General features: G+C 51.3%; 1 protein-coding gene across 2 annotated transcripts in view; it reads right to left on the reverse strand.

The window, feature by feature from the left end:
- Nucleotides 1–10,815: 10,815 nt before the first annotated feature.
- The window catches only part of MYH9 (myosin heavy chain 9), an 80,955-nt gene continuing 69,309 nt past the window's right edge, over nucleotides 10,816–22,461 (reverse strand). For both annotated transcript variants that reach the window (XM_074226832.1, XM_074226833.1), the window contains 17 exons: nucleotides 21,242–21,448; nucleotides 19,528–19,665; nucleotides 18,842–18,965; nucleotides 17,437–17,608; nucleotides 16,902–17,114; nucleotides 16,649–16,793; nucleotides 16,285–16,491; nucleotides 15,506–15,610; nucleotides 15,134–15,286; nucleotides 14,343–14,591; nucleotides 14,048–14,260; nucleotides 13,672–13,884; nucleotides 12,985–13,488; nucleotides 12,697–12,905; nucleotides 12,464–12,572; nucleotides 12,200–12,372; nucleotides 10,816–12,084 (listed from right to left, as the gene is read on the reverse strand). In XM_074226832.1, coding sequence (XP_074082933.1) covers nucleotides 11,967–12,084; nucleotides 12,200–12,372; nucleotides 12,464–12,572; nucleotides 12,697–12,905; nucleotides 12,985–13,488; nucleotides 13,672–13,884; nucleotides 14,048–14,260; nucleotides 14,343–14,591; nucleotides 15,134–15,286; nucleotides 15,506–15,610; nucleotides 16,285–16,491; nucleotides 16,649–16,793; nucleotides 16,902–17,114; nucleotides 17,437–17,608; nucleotides 18,842–18,965; nucleotides 19,528–19,665; nucleotides 21,242–21,448 — 3,252 coding nt within the window. In that variant the 3' untranslated portion in view covers nucleotides 10,816–11,966. The remainder of the gene's footprint in view (nucleotides 12,085–12,199; nucleotides 12,373–12,463; nucleotides 12,573–12,696; nucleotides 12,906–12,984; nucleotides 13,489–13,671; nucleotides 13,885–14,047; nucleotides 14,261–14,342; nucleotides 14,592–15,133; nucleotides 15,287–15,505; nucleotides 15,611–16,284; nucleotides 16,492–16,648; nucleotides 16,794–16,901; nucleotides 17,115–17,436; nucleotides 17,609–18,841; nucleotides 18,966–19,527; nucleotides 19,666–21,241; nucleotides 21,449–22,461) is intronic.

Here is a 22,461-nt window from a genome sequence, read left to right on the forward strand (position 1 = left end):
GTATTTGAACTCAGGTCCTCCTGAATGCAGGGCTAGTGCTCCATCCACTGTGCCACCTAGCAGCCCCCTCCTCAATTTATTTTTACAAAAGATTCCTTCCTGAGACTATATTATAGCAAGAGGGGTGGCTAGGCGGCGCAGTGGATAAAGCACGGGCCCTGGAGTCAAGAGTACCTGGGTTCAAATCCTACCTCAGACACTTAATAATTACTTAGCCGTGTGGCCTTGGACAAGCCACTTAACCCCATTGCCTTGCAAAGACCTTAAAAAAAAAGAATATATAGCAAGAAAAGAAGAGCTAAGGTTTCTCCCCAACACCTGGGAGCCCACCTTGATCTCAAGAAGAATAAGCTAGCAGTGGGATTTAGGGCAAATCTCCCTAGAATTCAGTTTCCTTATCTATAAAATGAGAGTGTTATATGCCAAGAAACCACAAATCACTTGATCCTATCATTGGAGATGTTAGGGCAGAGCCAAATCTAAGTTAGTATTCCAGTTATGAGGAAAATCCTCCCTAACAGTAAGAGGGATTCATGCGTTGCCTCTGCAAGCAGGGAGTTTCCCCATATTGGAAACTTTTAAGCAGAGACTAGATCACTTGTCAGGGATGTGTAAGAAGGTGTAGAAGCTGGAAGGAGTGGAGGGCGGCTAGGTGATGCAGTGGATAGAGCACCAGCCCTGGAGTCAAGAAGATCTGAGTTCAAATTTGACCTCAGATACTTAATGACCTCGCTGTGCCGCCTTGGGCAAGTCACTTAACCCCATTGCCTTGCAAAAAAACCAAAAAAAAAAAGGTGTGGATGGAGTAGAGGGGGTCTGGGTCAAGTCATAATTGAACTAGATGGTCTCTAAGATCCCTTTTCAAGTCTTCAGTTCTGTGATTTGTGTGAAACCAAGATGGTGCAGGCTGCTCTGATCTCTTTGGCTATGTGATTCCAGGAGTTGGATGGAGACCTGGATTCCACTCTTGTCTAGTCTATCATTGCCTGAGAAAGTGAATCCTAATCTCCATAGAAACCCCAAACAACTCCCAAGCTCACCCTGGTGAACCCAAGCAAAACATCCTCCATGGAGACCAAACGACTCTCAGTCCCTATGGAAACCCTATCGCCCTGCTTCCTATATCCCAACTACCTGCTCTTGGAGTCTGATCCAGCCCCTCATTCCTTCCTTCAATAAACAGTTTTACATTCCATTTGCCTCCTTTACCATGCTCCTTAAACCCTGGGCTTTCTGACCCCACCGTCTGACCTTTCACTAGGGACCATTGAGGACCTAGAGTCAATGTGTAGTTACAGAGAGCTTGCAGGTCCAACACTTGGAGTTCTTCTTTAGAAGTGACCAGTGACCCACTCCTCCCACAAAGAGTTCTGGACTCACATAGACCAGATTCTTTCTTCCTGGGGAAGCCTGTTCCCTGTGCCTCCCCGCTCCCCTGCTTCCAAGAGAGGTCATAATCTCTCTGTCTTTTGGCCCCTAAATTAGACTAGAACTCCATAGAACTCCACTCTAAAAGGATTAACAATTTTTCCTCAGAAGATTTTCCTTAATGTAGTACAGGTAGGTGCTACAATGGCTGGAGTACCAGCCCTGAAGTGAGGACGGGAGCTAGAATCCAGTCTCAGACCCTTGACTGTTACTACCTGTGTGACCTTGGGCAAGTCACTTATTCCTGATTGCTTCCCATCCAGGGCCATCTCCATCTGCTCTGATTCACATCTGGTCATTGGACCCAGATGGCTCTGAAGAAGAAATACTTATTTTTAGTTTTACATGTTATGAAAGTGGTTTTTTTTTTAACATTCATCCATATGCCTTTGTATATTTCTAAATTACAAAATTTCCTTCCATCCTCCCTCCCCACACCCTTCCCTCAGTGGCAAACAGTCAAGTTAATTTCGTATTTACACATTTGCATTAAGCATGTTTACAGGTTAGCCATTTTTGGTAGGAGGAATTAGAATAAAGGGAAAGAAATACATGAGAGATTTTTTTTTTTAAAAAGTGAATGTATTGGGGCAGCTAGATAGAGTACCGGCCATGGAGTCAGGAGGACCTGAGTTCATATTTGACCTCAGACACTTCATAATTACCTAGCCATGTGGCCTTGGGTGAGTCACTTAACCCACTGCCTTGCAAAAAAACAAGAACAAAAGTGAATGTAGTGTACCTCAGATTCTGAAAGATTTTTTTTGTTTTGTTTTTCCTCCTCTGGGTGGGGATAGCATGGTCCATAGCTAGTCTAATAGGTTGTCTGGAGAAGAAATCGAGGCTGGTGGCTTAAGCAAAGCACCTTTTCATTCAAATCCAATTAATGTGCACATCAAGGCCTCACTTTCTGATGTCATAGCCTTCAAGAAGGAAGGACAAACATTATCATCATACTTAATGTACAAGATACTTATCAGGTATGAGACAGCTATCTATCTCCTCCACCACAAAAAAATATTGAATACCCCAAAACAAAAAGACACCTATTAACACATACTGAAAACATAAAACAATAGCCCTTCAATTTGCATAAACTGATGCTGAGCGAGATGAGCAGAACCAGAAGAACATTGTCCACCCTAACAGCGACATAGGGGCGATGATCAACCTTGACGGACTTGCTCATTCCATCAGTGCAACAATCAGGGACAATTTGGGGCTGTCTGCGATGCAGAATATCATCTGTATCCAGAGAAAGAACTGTGGAGTTTGAACAAAGACCAAAGACTATTCCCTTTAATTCAGGAAAAAAATCTGCTATCTTATTGTCTGATCTTGCTATCTCTCATACGTTATGTTTCTTCCTTAAGGATATGATTTCTCTCTCATCATACTCAGTTTGGATCAATGTATACCATGGAAACAGTGTAAAGACTGGCAAACTGCCCTTTGTGGGGGGTGGGGGGAGGGAAGTAAGATTGGAGGAAAAATTATAGAAATCAAAATAAATAAAAATTTTAATTAAAAAACCAATAGCCCTTCAATATAGGTGCTACTGCAACCTGAATTATAACAATAATCCTTGAATAGGTGCTAATATAGCCTCTTGAAAGGCAAAGGCACTTTGTGGGTCCACTGAACAAACATTTCCCTTCTGCCTCAGATCTGCACTCTTTGAGTAGCTCACAAGATCTGGGTCTTCTGGACAGACAGCCAGAACACGACTCGGGTCCTTCTGATGGTGATTCTCTTCCCTGAGAAGTCTGCTTTTAAGGTAATCATTTTCCATTAACTAGCTAGCCAATACCAGCTCATAAGTCCAGGAATTCTTAAACTCAGGAGGCAACTGGAAACATTCTTTTCTGGAGATCATTGGTTCCCAGAGACAAGATCTGTGTTCAGGGAAGAATCACAAAGACAGAAAGGAGCCAGGGACTCAGGCTCACTCCCAGAAGCACCATACCATCACCATGTCCTGGTGCTGCAGGGACAGTTGATGGGGGTGGGGAACAAGGGACAAAGAGAGGAACCAGGGAGGAAGTCTAACAAAGAGCTGGCCCTGGAAATAGCCTAACTTGGGGTGGAGAGTACGGAATATGTTTTTCCACAAGAGGCCACACTCCATGGTGCTCAGTGTTCCATTCTTTCTGACTCTAACCCAACCCATTTTCCAACCATGGGGGGGGGGGGCAATACAGAGCTGCTACATCAACCCAGTAAAGCACAGCCCTTTTGGCAAGAGGCCTATCTACATGCCCAGCTCCTGGGTTCATCCCTATTGTAGACACAACAGTTGGGGTCCTAGAAAACTGGCAGAGGATGAATGCCTGCAGAAAAAAATCACAAAACCAGCTTGGGGAGCCAGGCCATTCATCCCCGGAACCAATAAGATAATAAAAGGCGTCATTACTGTTCATCACATCTACCTACATGGAAAGATGTGGGAGGGGATAAGATCAGCAAGAGAGCTTTATTCCCAAACTGGAGATCCATTCCATTGCCACTGCTAATCTTCTGATTCCTTGAAGACATGGAGTTTTGTTCCGTAAAAAACAATAGGGGTGGTTAGGTGGCACAGTGGATAGAGCCTTGGAATCAGGAGGACCTGAGTTCAAATCTGGCCTCAGACACTTAATACTTACCTAGCTGTGTGAACTTGGGCAAATCACTTAACCCCATTGCCTTGCAAGAACTAATAATAATAATAGGGGGCAGCTAGGTGGCGCAGTGGATAGAGCACCAGCCCTGGAGTCAGGAGGACCTGAGTTCAAATCTGCCATCAGACACTTCATAATTGCTTAGCTGTGTGGCCTTGGGCAAGTCACTTAACCCCATTGCCTTGCAAAAACCTTAAAATAATAATAATGATAACAATAATGACAATAAAACAATAACCCTAAATACCAGGCTTTTTACAAATATTATCTCATTTGATCCACACAATGACCCTAGGAAGTGGGTGCTATTATTATCTCCATTGTGTAGTTGGAGAAACTGAGACAAGCAATGGTGAAATGACTTGCCCAGAGTCATACAGCTAGTAAGTCTCCAAGACTAGATTTGAATTCAGGTCTTGCTCCCTCTTGTCCACAGCACCATCTAGCTGCCTATGTTTAACAATGTTGTGGAAAGACTGAAAGTTGAATTGGTCTAATGGAGAGAACTCAAATATCTGGCAGACCCGACTGTAGTCCTAGCAAGACCACTTCTGTTGGCCTCAGTTTTCTCATCTGCAAAATACGGGCATTGGACCGGATGATGTCCAAGGTCTCTTCCAGCTCTAAGTCTGTGATCTCATGATCAGCACCAGTCAATCACCAAGCACTCATTATGTACTGTCTATGATCTATTCCCCTCCTGGCTGCTCTGTCACTGCAGACTTCACCACCCGGACCCAGAAGACGGAGAGGATGCCTTCTCTTGCCCACCCTCTTTCCCTCTCTCTAGACATGTTGTCTTCCTTCCATTAGAATGGAAGCTCCTTGAGAGGAGCTGAATTTCTGTTTCTATTTGCATCCTTAATGCTTTGCCAGTCTGGCACACAGCAAGTGTCTAATAAATGCCTATTACCCATTGCTTGCCAGTCACCATAGTTATATATTCTATATATGGCGATACATGTTTTCTACACTAGGGGTAGAGAAACCAAGCAAAAACAGTCCCTTCTCCCAAGTTTCCATTCTAGGAAACATTCCAGAGACACAATACACTCTTCCTTTGGGGTGGTTTTCAGGGAGGACAGCACCTCAGGCAAGCCCCTTGCCTGAAGTCTCAGTAACAACGATGGTGGCTCAGGTCATGAGGACAGGAAAACAGTGTGAGAACATTGAATTTTGGAGTCAGAGAGTGTGGCCTGGAAGCTCGGCTCTGCTGGCGTATTGGCAGTGAGCTAACGAATCAATACTTTCCCTTCTCTGGGCCAGATCACTGGTGAAATGTGTCTCTTCCAAATCGGATCTCTTGCAAGCCCAGCTCTGTTGCTGCAGAAGCAACACTTCTACTCCCGTGAGTCTTCCAGCCATGACCTTGGAGGCTGAGGAGTTCTCTCCTCCCATGAACAACTGAGGAAAACTAAGCTCTGCATTCCTCAAGTTCAGATCCCCATCTAGTGGTCACACATAGGATGAGACCCTTGGCAATGGCAATGGGAGGGTCGGAGTCTGGCCCTCACATGGCCACTGACTCTCTGACCTTGGGAGAAGCGTCAGTCCTCTCCGTGGCTTTGTAAAATGAGGTCTAGGTAAATAGTTCCTGTGCTCCCTACTGGTTCTGAGATCCAAGGGGACCCAAGACCATTTTAAGTGATAATGGAGGTGGCCTGGTCCAGCGACAAGCCATTGCTTTGGGATGTGGTGGATGCCTTGGATGCACTTTGATAATTCCCCAAGCTCTAAGTGCTCCCCAACACTCCATTCAGCCACCTTCAAGGCCATTGGAATATATATCCCCTATTATGTATTAATGTTTGGACCCAGCCCGATATTCCTTCCTTTAAAAAACAGCCTTGCATTCCCCTCCATTTGACTCTCTTGATGTCCTCCTTACACTATAGGCCGATCTTTCAAAGAAGAGCCCCATTTGTCCCTCATTTCTTTCTACTGGTGCCTTCCCTCAAGACCCCAACTCAGAAGGGACTTCATCCATGAAGTCTTCATGGCATCGCCGAATTTCAGAGTTGAAAGGAACCTTGGTGGCTGTCCCAGGCTGCTCCTGTTTGATGGTCGCCAGCCTCCCAAGGCCACCCAGTCTACTCTGGACCATCTCTAGTTGTTAGGTGGGTTTTACCCAGGGTTAGATTCTGAGATAAGTGACTCAGCAAATTTCTGGGTAGAATTTGAAAGCAGACATTACTGAATCCACACCTCTCCTCTATTGCTTCACAGTGATCCCTGTTTGTGGTTGAGTTTGCCTTGCCAGGAATCATTCCATCAGGGGCCAGAGTAAGGATGGGAGCCCCTCACCATGACCATGATGCAAAGAAGCCAGAAGGCCCATGGCGCCCACCATAGCCTAAGTCATCAGACATTTTTCTGTGATGAACAGGAATAATGGCTCAGAATGAGCAAAATGAAAATTTAGTGGGGGCAGGGGGGTGGGGAGAAGGTGCAGTGTGAGCTGAGGGCAGAGGGGTCTCCCTCCTTTATCCCTTAAGAGAAAACTGAAAACATGGAATGCCAGAGCCAGAAGTGACTTTAAATATAGAATGAAACTGAGAGGGGCCTTTGAGAGGGGCCTTAGAACAGGGAATGTCAGGGCTGGGAGGGACCTGAGGATGTCAGAGATGGAAAGAACTGAAAAACAGGGGATATCATAGTAAAGAAGGGGCTTAGGGCAGGGATTGTCAGGGCTAGAAGGGACAATGGAACAGGGAATGTGGAGGCTGGGAGGGGCCTTAGAGCAGGGGATGTCAGAACTTAGGGAGAGGGTATTGTCCCCGATTTTGATCAGTTTGCTCATCTGTAAAATGAGGGAGTTAATCTAGTTCATCTCTAAGGTCCCTCTAAGGTCTAGGTGAGGGTGAAGGAAGGAGAGAGCCAGAGAGGTCCTCTGGAACCAAGCTGGGAAGCCATCTCTCAACAATCCTTTCCAGCCCCAAATTCAAGGAGGTTGTGAAATCAAGAACCAGGAGATGGAAGTGATGCAAGAGATGCAGATTCTCTCACACCCTTCTCCCCATGCATGGCCTGGATCATCAAGCAAGGAACTAAGGGATCTGATGGGGAAGTGCAAAGAAGCCAGAAGACCCATGGTGCCCACAAGATGCCCTAGCCTTCCACCTGAGCTGCTCAGTAGGAACTTTCACATCTCCTGCCAGCTCCAATTTTCCTCCTTTCCTTCCACACTCAGTTCCCCTGGGCTCTGGAGTGAATGGAGAGAGCAGAGTTGAGAACCCACTGGCAGCCCCCTCCAGAGATCTCTTTTCACCCACCCATGTCTCTACCACTTCACTTCAGTCACATGGAACTGTTCATACTATTCCCCACTGTGAGGAATATGGGGGTGTTTGGGTTCCACAAGAATGTGAAGGGAAATTGTTCGTTTACATTACAAAGACTGGGGTCTGCCTGTATTGGTGCCCGTGGGCAGGCTTGTGAGTGTAAGACAAAAGACCTAACTTCAACCTGATCAAAACCTGGGATTAGATCAGGTCTGCCCCATCTAGTTCTGAGTTAGCTTAGGGTCTGTGGCCTTCTCCACTGCTCCAGGAGGCAGCTGTTCTTGTTTATTAGTATAATGAGCAGGGCAGGAAAAACATATGGGGGGGGGAATATTCAATTAGATTTGTAACCCTGGCCAATGATTGGCATGAAGGGGGAGGAACAAACCTTTCAAAGTATGTATAAGATCTAACATTTCCAGGATTTGGTGCCCCTCTCCCTTTGAGAGAGGGGTGCCCTTTATTAAGATGTCAATTAAAAAAACCATTTTAATCACTCTAGACTATTCATGAGCCATTTATAACACCCACCAAGTACACTAAAAGAGCATCATTGCTTTACCAAGTATATACAGATTTTCTTTTTCCTTAATGACTTTGCTTTTACATCAGTCTTTGAAGCTAGAAACTCCACTACATTTTAAGCCTCTTTTCATTTCCATGAGATGGTTACACAGCTCAATGTGAGAGAGGACTGGGCCTGAGTTTCAGTTCAGCCTCAGATGTGACCCTGGGAAAGTCATTTCACCCTGTGAATCTGTTTTTTCAACAAACAAATGAGCTGGAGAAGGCAATGGCAAATCACTCCAGGAGCCTTGCCAAGAACACTCTAGATGGAATCACAGTCAGAAATGACCAAAATGTGAAAAATAGTCCAGGTACCCTGACTCAGGGACCATATTGTTTCTCAATGCTTTGCACACAGAAAATGTTTAAACATAGTAGTTCCTTTGATTCAATTATTCTGTCTACTAAGCCCCTTTCCAGCTCTGACATCCTGTTCTAAGATAACCTCTCAATTCTGGTATCCCCTTAAACCCCCTCCTAGTACTGACACCCCCTGTTCTAAGACCCCTCTCAGCTAAGACCCCTCCCAGAGTAGCTCCAACTCTACCTTCTGTACAAAACTTTCACATATTTGATGTACTTCACTATTTTGAAAGAGCTTCCCTAGATTCCAAGACACCCATAACACCCACACAAAAATGTTAAGAACGCCTTTCTGGTTCTGCCGTTAATAAGGCTCCGTAATCGCTTGGCTATTCAGATTTGCCAGGCCCCTTACATGGCATCTCATCTGATCACGTCTAGCCAGTCTGTGATTCTCTCAGGCCCCCCCACCCCCGTACTATTTACCTGAGTCCTGGAGGCCCTTCCAAATAAATACACTTTGATTTTAAAAGTGATCAGCCAGTGGTCATGGATAAGAATGTCCCATCAATAACCTATCTCACTCCACCCTTGGGAGCTGAGTATTGGAAAATGCTGTTGACCTCCCTTTCTTGCCCTCCTTGGTGGTTCCAGCCCACCTAGATTTGCTTACCTGCTTAGTTGCTCACCTTCCTGTCACATCTCAGGCCTTTGGAATCCCTAAGTTGAGGGAATGGCACTAGGAACCAAAGCCACAACTATGGGATCACAAACTGGAAGTTCTGGAAAGAAGTCCTATCTACCTCCCCATTCAAGGGTAAACTGAGGCACAGGGAAGCGTGAACTTCTCCAGGGTCCACAGTTAGTTCATACAAGAATAGGACTGAGTACAGGCATCCTGACTCACAGGCCAGGATATTCCCCAGAAGCCAAGTCATTCATCTGTTTTGAGATGACCCTTGTATTCCCTGTATTTACTGCTTGTCGTTCCCACCACCCCCTCAGCAGACGACCCACGGGCTGCACCCGCCTCTCCAGCTTCCACCAGGTAGTGATATCATCCCAAGAGCCAGGCAAAGGAATGAGAGAGGAGGCATGGGTCTGAAGACAGGAAAGCACCCCCATTTAGGGAAGAACCCCAGGCTAGGCTCCCCCAGTTCCCCTCTCCTCTTCCTGGGTCATCTTTGCCATCCTACTGCTCTCATTCAGGGGCCTCCTTTTCCTCGGCATTCAAGGATCTCTGGGCCTTCACTTTTCTTCTCTCCTAACACAATGCACTACTCAGACAATCCTGCCCCTGGCGGCTGGGGGGGCTTGGAGTCGAAGATCAGAGTTCAAATGTGACCTTAGATATTTGCCATTTGTGAGGCGATTCTGCCTCAACTTCCTCAACTGCAAAATGGGGGCTATCCCAGCACCTTCCTCACTCAAGGCTCACATGGTAGGCCCTGATTCAAATCAGCTCCTCCTCCTGCCTCCATCCCATCGGAGGAGGGGTCCAATGCCCCCAATATCCCCCTTCCAGTTTCACTTGAATTTATCCTCTAAGGCTGAACTGAAAAGCTCTTCTCCAGGCCGCATTGGCCCCTAACCCTTCCCTTAGCGCCATCCCCCTTCCTTTAGCTAGAGCTTCCACTTGGGTACTAATGGAATGGTGTTTACCTAATGGGGGAGGGGGCTACAAGCCCCTTTTTTGAACCCAGGCCCTTGTCCTTAGGACCCAACTGCAGGCGTCCTTGCCTTCATCAGCCGCTTCTCAGGTCCAGAGCCTGGGAGCATGTTTTGGGAGGTTAGTGACAGCCAGAAGCACAGGGGGGCAGGGGCTCCCCGAGAACAGACAAGCCCCCCTCTACCTTGCGTCACGAGTCCCCACCCACTTTCCCAGACAGCTGCCCCCTGGCCAGAGTTAAGACTCCCTGGGTGCTTTGGGACAGTAGGCTCGAGTGCATTCGATCACCCAGCTAACTCTGGGATCTGGACACTCTTTGGAGGTTCCCATGGAGCTCCTTCATGGCAGCAATGGAGTTGGAGGACCCAGATTCGAGTCCTACCCCGGAATGCTCCTTCCTGTTTTCTCCCAGTGGGATCTTAGCACACAAGCAGCCCCCCAAGTGGGGTCTCCTCCTGCTTCTGCTGGGTTCTGTGGTTTCCTGCTCTGTACACTGATAAAAAGGGGTGGTGGGAGAGCCAGGATAGAGCTCTTCACTCTTTTCCTAAGGATCAGTGTCTCCACCCTCCTCGGGTTGTGAGAAAGATGAAAACCCAAGTCCCCCAGAATTTGGCCCCAGCTTTCTCTAATAATTGTTTTTACCAAAGCTGCTTTTGGTTTCCTCGTTCCATCAGCACCAAAAAAAAGGAAGAAAAGAAAACAGGACTGGGGGGGGGGGGGGAGGGAGAAGGGAAGTCTGGTCTAACCTGCCCCTGCCCCCCCACCCCAAAGCTTCTTTCCAGTTCTCTCCTTCAGCTTTGCTTCAACCCTCCCCTGGGAGCTCTGTCCATAGGGGCCCAGGGTGGCACCCTGGCAGACCCCCTCCCTCACATGCCAACATACAAGAACATAGAGCACACACAAGGAAGACGGTCGGCAGCACCTGCTGCTCTTTATTGAGGCCACAGGCTGCAACATACACTAAGGCACTTTTCTTATATAAAAAAATGGGCAGACGAATGAATTCTCGGGGCCAGCCGCTGGGACCGGAGCAGAGCTTTGAGGCATAATAATGGAGCTTTCTCCGGGTCAGGGAGCTGAGACCAGGCTAGGGTTTGTAATCACAAAGTTTCCTTTGCTCCGGGGTGGCCGGGTCTGAGTGATGCAGACAGACGAGACAGTTGAGGATACAGTGGAGTCCAGCGACCAGTGTACGGTGGAGAAACCCAGACGGCCCACGCCTCGCCCCGTGGTCCTGGGGGAGGCAGTGAGCCGGGCACGAGGCTGTGCAGGCTAAGGAAGGACTTTTCGGGGGGGGCAGGATGGGCTGCCCCTCCCCTGGGGTGGGTGAGGGGATCGGGTCGGCTCGGAGGGAGAGGAGTTCTTGAACCATTCAAGAGATTTGGTCCCCAAGAGTTACCAGGAAAAGCCCCAGGGAGCTGTGGGCCCTTCCCTGCCCCTTAGACACAAGGGGGATGGAGCTCCCTAAATTGGTGCATTCCTGGGGGGGAAAGGGGGGGGGGTCGGGCATAGGAGCATAATCATTGCACTTGAACCAAGAAGGGGGCTGGCGGCTTTGGCAGCGGCTCCTGGGGGGCCTCCCATCTTCTCCCTTTTGTTTTCTACCCCCCCCCGCCCTGTACCCCCTTCTCCTGCCTGGGCAGAGCCCATGGCTATGGGGCTCCCATGGCTGTGAGGTCACCCAGTGTGATTGCCAACAGCAAAGGAGGAATGGGGGGGCAGGGAGGGGGTGCCAGGGACTTTCCTAAGGCTCTCACTATCAAAACTCTAATCTGAAGAAAAATAGATGACTAGAAAACCAGCTTCCCTTCCCCCCTCCCCGGCACTGCGGCAGGTGGCCCCTGAGCCTCTTCCGGAGCCAAGGCCGGGTTCTTTGGTTTGTGATCCAGGGGAGGAGGAGGAGGAGGAGGAGGAAGCAGAAAGGAAGTCCAGGCCTGAGTGAGGCAGAAGACGGGGAGGAGCAGGACGGGGGGCACCATCACAGCAGGCTGAAGGGGAGGGGGCGAGAGGGAGGCTCGGCTCCAGCTCGGGTAGCCTCGGCGCCCAGGACGTGGGCTTCTACTCGGCAGCCTTGGCATCACCGGCATCGGCCTTGCCATCCACCTCCTCATCTGAGCACTCTCCGGGACCTTTTCGGGCCACCCGGCGGGGCACAACAAAGGGCAGGTCCCCACGCCTAGAGAGGGGGTGAAGCATCACTGGGTCAGCTTGGGAGCTAGGGCTGTCCCGTTCCCCCACCCGGGCCTGCATCTCCATGCCCCGCCCCCCAGGTCTTGACTCAGGGGCCTCACCTGAGCTTGTTTTTGAGGGAGCTGACTTCACGGTTCATGGCGTCGGCTGTCTCGGTGGCATCCTCCAGCTCCCGCTGCAGTTTCCTGCGGGATGCATTGGCGCGCTGTGCCTCCTCCTCAGCCTCCTCCAACTGCCGCTTCAGCTGCTTCAGCCTCACGGTCACCTTGTCAGCCTGTGGGGCACAGAGGGGTGGTCATGGGGCCTGAGGGTGCTGGGGAGGGGAAGGGAACGGGGTGGACTTGTACTGCTGGCACTGTACCCACCTGGTCCTTGTACTGCTCGGCATTGCGCCGCTCGTCATCCACCTGCAGAATCACTTCCTTGAGCTTCTTCTCGGCCCGTCGCACCTGCTTGCAGGCTGCCTGGCGCTCCCTACCCCCCCAGGACAGAGTGGGTCAGAGGGGGCTGCCTGGTCAGCCTGCGGCCAGCCCATGGCACCCCACCTGCCAGCCCCAGGCAGTGCCCCCGCCTCCACCAGACCATGGGCGTTCCGTACTTGGTCTCATTGTCTAGCTGCTCCTCAAGCTGGGCGATCTTGGCCTCCAGGGCAGTGATGGAGGCCTTGTACTTGGACTTGACTGTGCCCTCCATCTCTTGCAGCTTCACCTTGAGCTCCTTGTTCTGGCGCTCCAGCTGCTGGCGCGCATTCTCGTTCTTCTGGCTGTGGCTGCGCTCCATGTTCAGGTCGGTGTTGATCTGGTCAATCTGTGGGCAAGGGGGCAGGTCAGGGCAGGCAGGGATGGAGCCGAGCCCGGGTCCCACCAGCTCCTGACTGGGCACTCACCTGGAGGTTGGCCTTCTTGAGCCGGTCGTTGACCAGCTCCGTGTTGCTCTGCTCCTCCTCCAGTTCCTCCTCCAGCTGCGCGATGCGGGCCTCCAGGCGCCGCTTCTCTTCCAGGGCCAGGGCACCTTTGCCGCTGCTGTTGGCGATCTCGTCTGCCAGCTCATCTCTCTCTTGCTGGGCCTGGCGCTTGGCACGCTCGGCAGCCGCCAGCTCCTCCTGCAGCTGGATCATCTCAGCCTCCATGCTCTTGAGCTTCTTCTCGTTCTCCTTGGCCTGGGCCAGGATCTCCTCCCGGGAGGCCCGCGTGTCGTCCAGCTCCCGCATGTAGTCCTTCATCTGTGCCTGCAGCTTGCGCAGTTGCTTGATGGCCTCATCGCGGCTCTTGTTGGCCGAGTCAATGTGGGCCTCCAGGTCCTTCAGGTCCAGCTCCAGCTTCTTCCTGGCAGCCACGGCCATAGAGCGTTGCTTCCGCTCATCCTCCAGCTCAGCCTCCATCTCCCTGACCTAGAGGGGATGACAGAGAAGCTGAGCCTCCCGCCTGCAGGCCCCAGGCCCTTCTCCACTACCTCGGGGGGAGGGGAGATCATGGGGCCCCATGGACAAGGGTCTGGCCACCACCTTGTGCTCGGGCCTCAGAAGGAAGACACCCCTGGGGGTCCATGCCGGATGCACGACTCAGGCCCTCACCTGTCGGACCAGCTGCTTTTTCTTCTCTTCACTCTGCTCGTCGCGGCCCTGCAGATCCCGCTCAAACTGGGCCTTGAGCGCCTGCAGATTCACCTCCAGCCGCAGCTTGGCATCCTCGGTGGCCTGCAGCTCGTCCTCCAGCTCTTCCAGCTGCGTCTTCATCTCCTCCACCTGCTGCTCCAGGGCTCTTTTGGACTTCTCCAGTTCATGGACCTGGGGGCAGGGGGAGGGTGTCACAGGGGAAGCTGAGGGCTTGGGGCACCCCCCCAGCTGCCCTCGATTGCTGCCGTCCCCAGCATTTGCCCCCTTGCCCCAGTTGGGTCATGGGTTCTCATCCCTTCACCTACCACCCACCCTCCCTCTTCCGGGGACTCACACTCTTGCCGACATCATCCTTGGAGCTCATCAGGTCCTCCATCTCGGCACGGAACTGCTTGTTGAGGCGCTCCAGCTCGGCCTTCTGCTCGATGGCCTCCTCCAGGGCCCGCGCCAGAGACAGGGCCTTTGTCTCCTTTTCCCGTGCCTCAGCCTCAGCCCGGTCACGCTCCTCCGCATACTTGCTTGAGATAGTCTTCTCCTCCGCCAGGAGCTGAGAGATAAAATGCCATCAGGGCCTCCCCAGATGCCTCAGGCACCCCCCCCCACCTCCCATAAGGTGCCTTCTCCCCCACCTGGTCAAACTTCTTCTGCTTCTTCTCCAGGTTGGAGACGATCTGCCGCTGGTGGTCCAGATCGACGAGAAGATCGTCTAGCTCCTGCTGCAGCCGTGTCTTTGTCTTCTCCAGCTTGTCATATGCTGCGGCCTTCTCCTCGTACCGCTGGCTCACTCCCTCCAGGTCTTTCTGCAGCCTCCTCTTGGCCTCCTCCACTGACTCCAAGCAGCCCATGCCTTCGTCCATCTTCTTCTTCATCTCGGTCACCTGAGGGAAGGCAAGTGTACACCCGTGACCAGGGGGTAACAGGGTCAGGGTTCCAGCCACTTACTTCCCCAGTAGCTCCCTTCTTCCCTCCTTGGGATGTCCTGGTCTGGGGAGCTAGGGGAGAAGGTTCCAGGACAGAGCCTGACCTTGGACCTCATACCACATCCCTTCAGTTCTTGTTCTGTGGGGGGGGGGGGGGGGGGGGGGTCTGAGTGGTTGGGGATGGGAGAGCTGATGGCTCCAAGAGAGGCTGATGGTCAAGGACCCTGAGGCAGGAGCTCCCTAGGGGCCCCCTCACCCAATGGGCTTCACAACTGGCCATGGGGACCAGAGCTGGGGGGTTGGTGCCTAAAGGGGCAGAGGGCAGCCCCCAAGCCAAGCAGCTGGCATGTCTGGTGATGATGGCTCTCAGGCCCCAGGGGCAAGGGGACAGGAAGGGGATCAAGTTCCATAGGGAAGCAGTGCGCAGCAGGTCCCACAGAACCCTCAGCCCATCTCCCTGCCTCCCTTGGCCCTCTTCCTCTGGATCCAGCAGCCTGTACCTGAGCATGGAGGGTGGCGATCTGCTTTTCTAGGTTCCTCTTGGCCTCTTCCTCCTCCTCCAGCTGCTCCTTGAGGGTAACCTTCTCATCCTCTGTCTGCTTCAGTTTGGTGCTCAGACTCAGCTTCTGACGAGTTTCCTCCTGCAGTAGCTCCTATAGACGAGGAGACAACACAAGATCACACACAGTAGCCCCAAGGCTCCCCGCTCACAGTGAGCCTGCTGCACACCTCAGGGAGACTCACTGGCAGAGGCAGATCAGCACCTGCCCCCGGCTTATCTGGCCAAGGCCAGCTCTCTATACACCAGGCCTCGACTGTTCTCTAGGCTGACCCCTGGGGCTGAGGAGGTCACACACTTCCACCCCCCTCACCTGTGCATCTTGCAGTTGAGACTCCAACGCAGAGAAGTCTTTGGCCAGTTTGCTGGACTTGCTGTCGGATTGATTAAGGAGGCCCGTGATGTTGTCCAGTTCCACCTGCCAAGAGAGAGGGGATGATGTGAGTGCCCAGTCTGGGGCAAGAGCCACAGCTGGACCAAAGACCACTCCAAGTGCTCTAACACACTGCACATCGTGGGGGTTCATCAGACCCTTGGCTCCAGGGGCTGGGCTCTTCTCCAGTGGTGGGAGGCAGAGGAGCCACGGCCTGGAGGATGGCCAGCCTCAAGTCACCCCAGTTTGAGTGGCTCTGGCCTCCAGGAGCTCACAGTTGAGCACCTCCTAGGGCCACTGCCCAGGGATGGAGTAAAATGGGGGATGATGAGGCAAGGAGACCAGTCCAGGGAGGAATATCTAAACTAAGGTGGTGGCCACAGGAGTGGAGAGGAGGGGTGGGTCGCCTGGAGATGCCTGTGGGGAGGTGGGGAGGCAGACGAGTCTGGCAGGCACAGGCACAGAGATAAAGGTCAAAGCTAAGGGTCTGAAGAAGTCATGGAGTGAGGCCTGGGGGAACCCACATATGCGCCACGGAGACCCAAGAGGGTGTGTTAGGCATGGCCATAGACTGTAGAGTGGAGGACATGGGGGATACTGGGATCTTGGAGGAGTGTCAGTGAGAGGACAGGAATCAAACTGGGAGGAGGGGAAAGGGAAAGGACTTGGGGGTGGGGAATAACACTGATGCAGGAGCCACCCCACAGTGGCAGACCCACCTGCAGTTTGGTGACCTTGTCGGCCAGCTCTGTGCGTACACGCTCGCCTTCGGTGAGCTTCACCTGCAGTTCCTGGAGCTGCGTCTCCACCTTCTTGCGCTTGTGCTCCGAGTCGCCCTTACCCTGCATCAGGGCCTTCACCTCATTGGAGAGCTCGATGCGCTCATTCTCCAGGGCCTGCTTGGCTTTCTCCAAGTTGGCTTTCACCTGGCAGAGGGAGGAGCAGAAGAGGTGGCGTGATGCTGAGCCCTGCCCCAGAGGCCTGGGGTGCCATCATAGGGGAGCAGGAGGGAGGGAGCCCAGGTGCCTGTGGTCGAGTCCCTTTAGTGCCAACCTGGACTCAGCCCGGCCCCTAGCCTCCTACCCGCTTGGTTTGCTCCAGCTGCTCCGCCAGTTCCTCCACAGCCTGGGAGTGCTTCTGCCTCATCTCCTGGATCTGGGCTTCATGGGTCTTGGCTTCGTCATCAAGGGTCTTCTTCAGGATGTTGACTTCCTGTTCCCGCTTTGACCTGGACAGTGAAAGTTCTGTCCCGCAGCTGCAGAAGGGAGCCCTGCCCCCCAGCCCGGCAGTGCCCTGCGTCCCTGGTGTCCACCCAGCCCCGAGGCGCCCTGCACACCTGAGCTCCTGCTGGGCGGCGGTGGAGTCCAGGGTGTCCTCCAGCTCTGTTTTCAGTGCCTCCAACTCCTCGCCCAGATCGCGCTTCTGCTTCTCGGCCTTGTTCCGGGAGGCCCGCTCGGATTCCAGGTCCTCCTGGAGCTCAGAGATCTGGGACTCCAGCTCACGGATCTTCTTCAGGGCCAGGTTCTTTTGGGCTGCTTCCTCCTCCACTCTGGGAAGAGAGGGGGCGGAGGCGTGTCAGGGCAAGGGCACCTTCTGCTCCTGCCACACAGGCCTAAGCCTTGGACCTGCCTCAAGACACCATGGTGAAGATGAAGACTAAGGTTTGCTTTATGCCCCTCATTTCAGAATTGGGACTGAGTCTTTCCTACCCATGGGCTCAGCCTTGGGACCCTCTGCCACCATCAGCTCCACACGTTCACTTTGATCCTTGCCCTTGGCTGGTCTCATGTCCAGGTCTACAAAGGACCAGGACTCTGTTCCCTCAACTATACAGGGCTGTGGCTTTCTCTGTTCAGTTCACAGGGCCTCACCTGGCCAGGGCTGCCTGGAGCTCCTCCTCCTTCTTAGCGAGCTGCATCTTGAGCTCGGCAATCTGTGCCTGCAGCTCTGCGATCTGGTCATTCAAGTCTGTGGAATCTCCCTCCAGCTTGCGCCGGGTCTTCTCCAGCTCCTGTCGCTGCTTCTCCTCTCTGCGCAGGCGTTCTGAGGAACAAGGAGAGCAGTCTCTGACTGGGACCCTCCAAGACTAGACTGGTGAGGTGAGCTCTCGGCAAGCTTGGGGACATTGAAAGGATGCTGGGGGGACTGGGCCACATGCTCCAACAAGGAGGAGGAGGAATTGGCGGTAAATTGAACCTACTAAGTTGTTGTCTAAAAACATGACAATAAGCAAGTGGTACAGGAAATAGCAGGACATCAGAAAGTTTAAACCTGAAAAATAGGATAGGTCCCTGTCTGATAATGAGGAAGTAAAAATCTTGATAGAAAGACTCAATAGTCATGTCAGGTGTGGAAATCAAAACTGATTTTAAAAAATGGGGGGGGATAAAAAAATAAAATTAAAAAAGGGGAGGAGGAAGATTATGGGAAAGAATCAAGTGTTTTGTTTCCACAAGTTTGAGAGGATACTGCCAGAACCCTCACAGAACCAGGCAGGGACTGAATGAGGGTCTGTGTTAGTGTCCTTTGCACCTGCTCAAGAAGCTTACTGTTCTTACCTGTGCTCATTGTATAATGAGCAGGGAGGTGAGTGATTGTATCAATTAGACTGCGACCCCGGACAATGACTGGCATGAAGGGGAAGGAATAAGCCTTTCAAATTGTATAAGACACAGTAACTCTCTTCCCTTGAGGTTGGCGGTCCTTTTGTTAAGACATCTTTTTTTTTTTTTAGGTTTTTGCAAGGCAGTGGGGTTAAGTGGCTTGCCCAAGGCCACACAGCCAGGTAATTATTAAGTGTCTGAGGCCAAATATGAACTCAGGTCCTCCTGACTCCAGGGCTGGTGCTCTACCTACTGCACCACTTAGCTGCCCCTTGTTAAAATATCTTAATAAAACCCATTGTAATGAAAAAAAAAAAACCAATCTCCCCACTCCTCTCTTCCTCCTCCTGACCCATATGGAAAGCACCAAGCAGTTCTGCATGTTGGACAGGACTCACACTCAGGGACTGCTTGAACACAGAAAAGCCAGGGAGGGGGAATATCATGATTACTAACTCACATGAGTTAAGTAATACCCTACTTGGTTCCAAAGGTCTGAGATGCCCCATCTTCTGCTCTTAATCAACACAATGCCCTCTTCTGATCACAAACACCCATGCAACACAAAGTCCCAGAACTGGCTTCACCAATGACTCTTTTTCTTGACAGAGAGGTCTCCCAGAGTGGGAGTGCCCAGGCCACAAATGTTCTCCCAGGCCCTTCCCCAGCTCACCTTCCAGGTCTGTGATCATGGCCTCATGTTTGTTCTTCAGCTTGGCCAGACTCTTGGACTTTTCCTCCTCTTCCGTGAGGTTGGTGGTGAACTCTGAGATTCTATCCTCCAACAGTTTCTTCTCCTGCAAAGGGAGAAAACAGAGGCATGAGCTTGTATGATGATGCAATAGCCTAGCCAGTCCAAAGCCCATGAGCCACCACACTCTGGATCTTAGAGAATCATGGAGGAAACTCTCCCAGTAAGGTCGAAGCTGCAGAGGAGATGACCCTCCTAAGATGGGATAAGGCTGCTGACAGCACCTGTCTCTCTAGAATGGCCCCTGTGGCCCTGGTTCTCACTGAGGCAGCTGGCTTGTCCTGTAAACCTGGCCCAGCATCTCCCCACCCCCTGGCCATCCCTACAGCAGGCCCCCAACCCTCACAATGCTCCACCCAGGTGGGGATGAGTTCTGCTAGCTCCTGGATCAGGCTGGAGGCCTGAAATTAGTCTCTCACTGTCTTCTTTGTGTAATGATCTCTCTCATGCCATGGGCCTATCTGCCCTTAGAGACTACCTCTGGACCAGTCACCAGGTTTGTCCTATACTCCCACCCCCCACCCCAGCCTAGGTTGGGTCTACTGGGGGTTTTATGGAGCTCTCAGGCCCCCATCCACAAGCAGGGGCTGTGCCTCCAGGTCACTCACCTTGGCGAGTTTGCAGTTCTGGTCTTCTAGGATGATCTGATCTTCCTCGAGCTTCTTCAGCTTGGCTTCTGTGGTCACCTTCTCTAGTTGCAGCTTCTGCCTTGCACTTTCCTCCTCTTCCAACTGCTCCTCCAGTTCCTGAAAAGAGCCACAAGACAAATGAAAGCAGACCTGGCTGTGGGCCTTCCTTCCCATAAGCTTTCCCCATCTGCACATGCTGAATCCTTCTTTTCTAAGTCCCTTGTCCAGGGACTTAGTCCTGGGTCTAAGGTCACAGAGCCTTCTATCTTAAGGTCCCAGAAGATGAGGCCTGGACCCCTTCTTCAGGAGTCCAGACTGTGCCCCACCTTCCTTTGTACCAATGCCCACTGATGATCCACTATCATCAAATTGTTAGGTGCTGATGGGTTTTATTGATCTTTTTAAAAAAACTTAAGGGGTGGCTAGGTGGCGCAGTGGATAGAGCACCAGCCCTGGAACCAGGAGGATCTGAGTTCAAATCTGGCCTTAGACACTTCATAATTACCTAGCTGTATGGCCTTGGGCAAGCCACTTAACCTTGTAAAAAAAAAAAAACACTCAAGAATGCTTTAATTTGCATTTCTCTAATAAGTAAGTATTGATTAGAGAAATGCAAATTAAAGCTTCTCTGAGGTACCACCTCACACCTCTCAGACTGGCCAATGACAAGAAAGGACAATGATAAATGTTGGAAATGATGTGGGAAATCTGGGACACTAATGCATTGGTGAAACTGAGAACTCATCCAACCTTTCTGGAGAGCAATTTGGAATTAGGGACAAAAGGCAATAAAAATGTGCATCCCTTTTGATCCAGCAATACCACTACTGGGTCTATACCCTGCAGAGGTGATGAAAAAGGGTAAAAACATCACTTGTACAAAAATATTTATAGGAGTCCTGTTTGTGGTGGCAAAGAATTGGAAATCGAGTCAATGTCCTTCAACTGGGGAGTGGCTTAGCAATCTGTGGTCTATGTATGTCATGGAACACTATTGTTCTATTAGAAACCTGGAGGGATGGGAATTCAGGGAAGCTTGGGGGGATTTGCATGAACTGATGCTGAGTGAGATGAGCAGAACCAGAAAAACATTGTGCACCCTAACAGCAACATGGGGGCGATGATCAACCTTGATGGACTTGCTCATTCCAACAGTGCAACATTCAGGGACAATTTGGGGCTGTCTATGATGGAGAATACCATCTGTATCCAGAGAAAGAACTGTGGAGTTTGAACAAAGACTAAGGACTATTACCTTTAAATTAGAAAAAAAAAACCCATTATCTTAGTATGTAATTTTGCTATCTCTTATACTTTATGTTTCTTCCTTAAGGATATGACTTCTCTCTCATCACATTCAACTGAGATCAATGTATACCATGGAACCAATGTAAAGACTAACAGGCTGCCTTCTGTGTGTGTGTGGGGGGAGGGAAGTAAGATGAGGGGAAAAATTGTAAAATTCACAAATAAATTAACTAATTAAAAAAAAAAGAATGGTGAGGACTTTGCTCTTAGGACCTCCTGGGTGGGAGTGCCCATTTTGCCCTTCGATGACCTCTGAGGTCCCTCTCAGTTCTGATCCAGGGCTATCAAATAGGCACTCAGGTGTCCTTCTCCTTCATTTCCTCAATGCCAAGAAAGTTAGGCTAGCCCCCCTTCCTTGGTTGCCAGGCTCCCCAAGCTCCCTCACCTGGATGTTCTGCTGCATCTTCTTCTTCTCGGTCTGCAGGTGCTGACAGCGCTCCTCCTCCTCTTCCACTCGGGCCTCCAAGTCATGGCAGATTTCCTCCAGCTCCTGCTTCTTGGCGGTCAGTCGGGCCCGCAGCTCCTCGGCCTCAGCGCACAGCTCCGTCTCAGCCTGGAGCTGTTCCTGGAGCTGTAACTTCTCTGCCATCAACTACAAAGACACAGGTGCCAGTGTCAGCCCAGTCATCCTGCAGTGACCCTCCTTGGTGTCCATGTTGGAGAATGAATTGAGTCCTGAATTGTTGGGGACTTGCTGAAGAGCTTCCCTAAGGGAGTCCCCAAAAGGGTTGGTTGAGGACAGCCCCAAAGGGGAGCTAAACAAGAAAGGGCCTTGAGAGGTGCTGCCCAAGGTAGGGTTGTCACCAATGGGACTCACTGAGGATGGTGGTGGAGAATCCAGAAGTGCTCCCCACTAGAAGGGGAGTATCTAGAAAATTTATTAGAGAAAACTTCACTCATATCAAGAAAGTCAATATAATTCAGATTAGAAGGGCAACAGTTTACTGGGAGGAAAAAATATTAATAGAAGTTTCTCTCCTAAAGGTCTCACATCCAAGAAACAGAAGGAAGGGATCTGAGTTTTGAAGTTTAGGGGTCATTCTCCAGTTGGTAAAGGGGCAGTTCTCAAGAACCCCCAAGAGTAAGCACCCCAAACCACCAGTAATTAGAGAAGTGCCGATTTGAGCTACTCTGCCAAACACAGAAAAGGAACAAAAGAGACACGTGACCAGTGGGGGGTGGGTGGGAGTGGAGGGGAGACCAGTTTTGACCTGGTCCAGCCCCTCTCACAATCCAGTCAGAACTAGGCCCTCAGACCCCCAAGCTGTGTCCAGGCTTGATCCAAGGACATGACTACTAGGCCTGGGCTCCAGAGAGATCTACAGGTACAAAATTACGTATAGGAGCCACTGGTAGAGAGGTAAAGAGAGCATCCATCATGTGGAAAGCAGCACACAAAGGATGTGATGGCAGACCACAATGGAGAAAGGGAGAAAGAAGAGCTATTGGAACCGAAGCTGCCAGCCTGGACCTAAGTATTGCAGCTCCACGAAGGCTAGCATTCATGCCTTAGAGGCCAGCCACATAGCAGCTACTTAGCCAATATGGGTGATCTACCCAGATAGCTCATGGGTCCCCTCCCAGAGGCTCTGTGGCACCTACACC

The sequence above is a fragment of the Macrotis lagotis genome, chromosome 2, assembly GCF_037893015.1.
Source record: "Macrotis lagotis isolate mMagLag1 chromosome 2, bilby.v1.9.chrom.fasta, whole genome shotgun sequence".
NCBI lineage: Eukaryota > Metazoa > Chordata > Mammalia > Peramelemorphia > Peramelidae > Macrotis > Macrotis lagotis.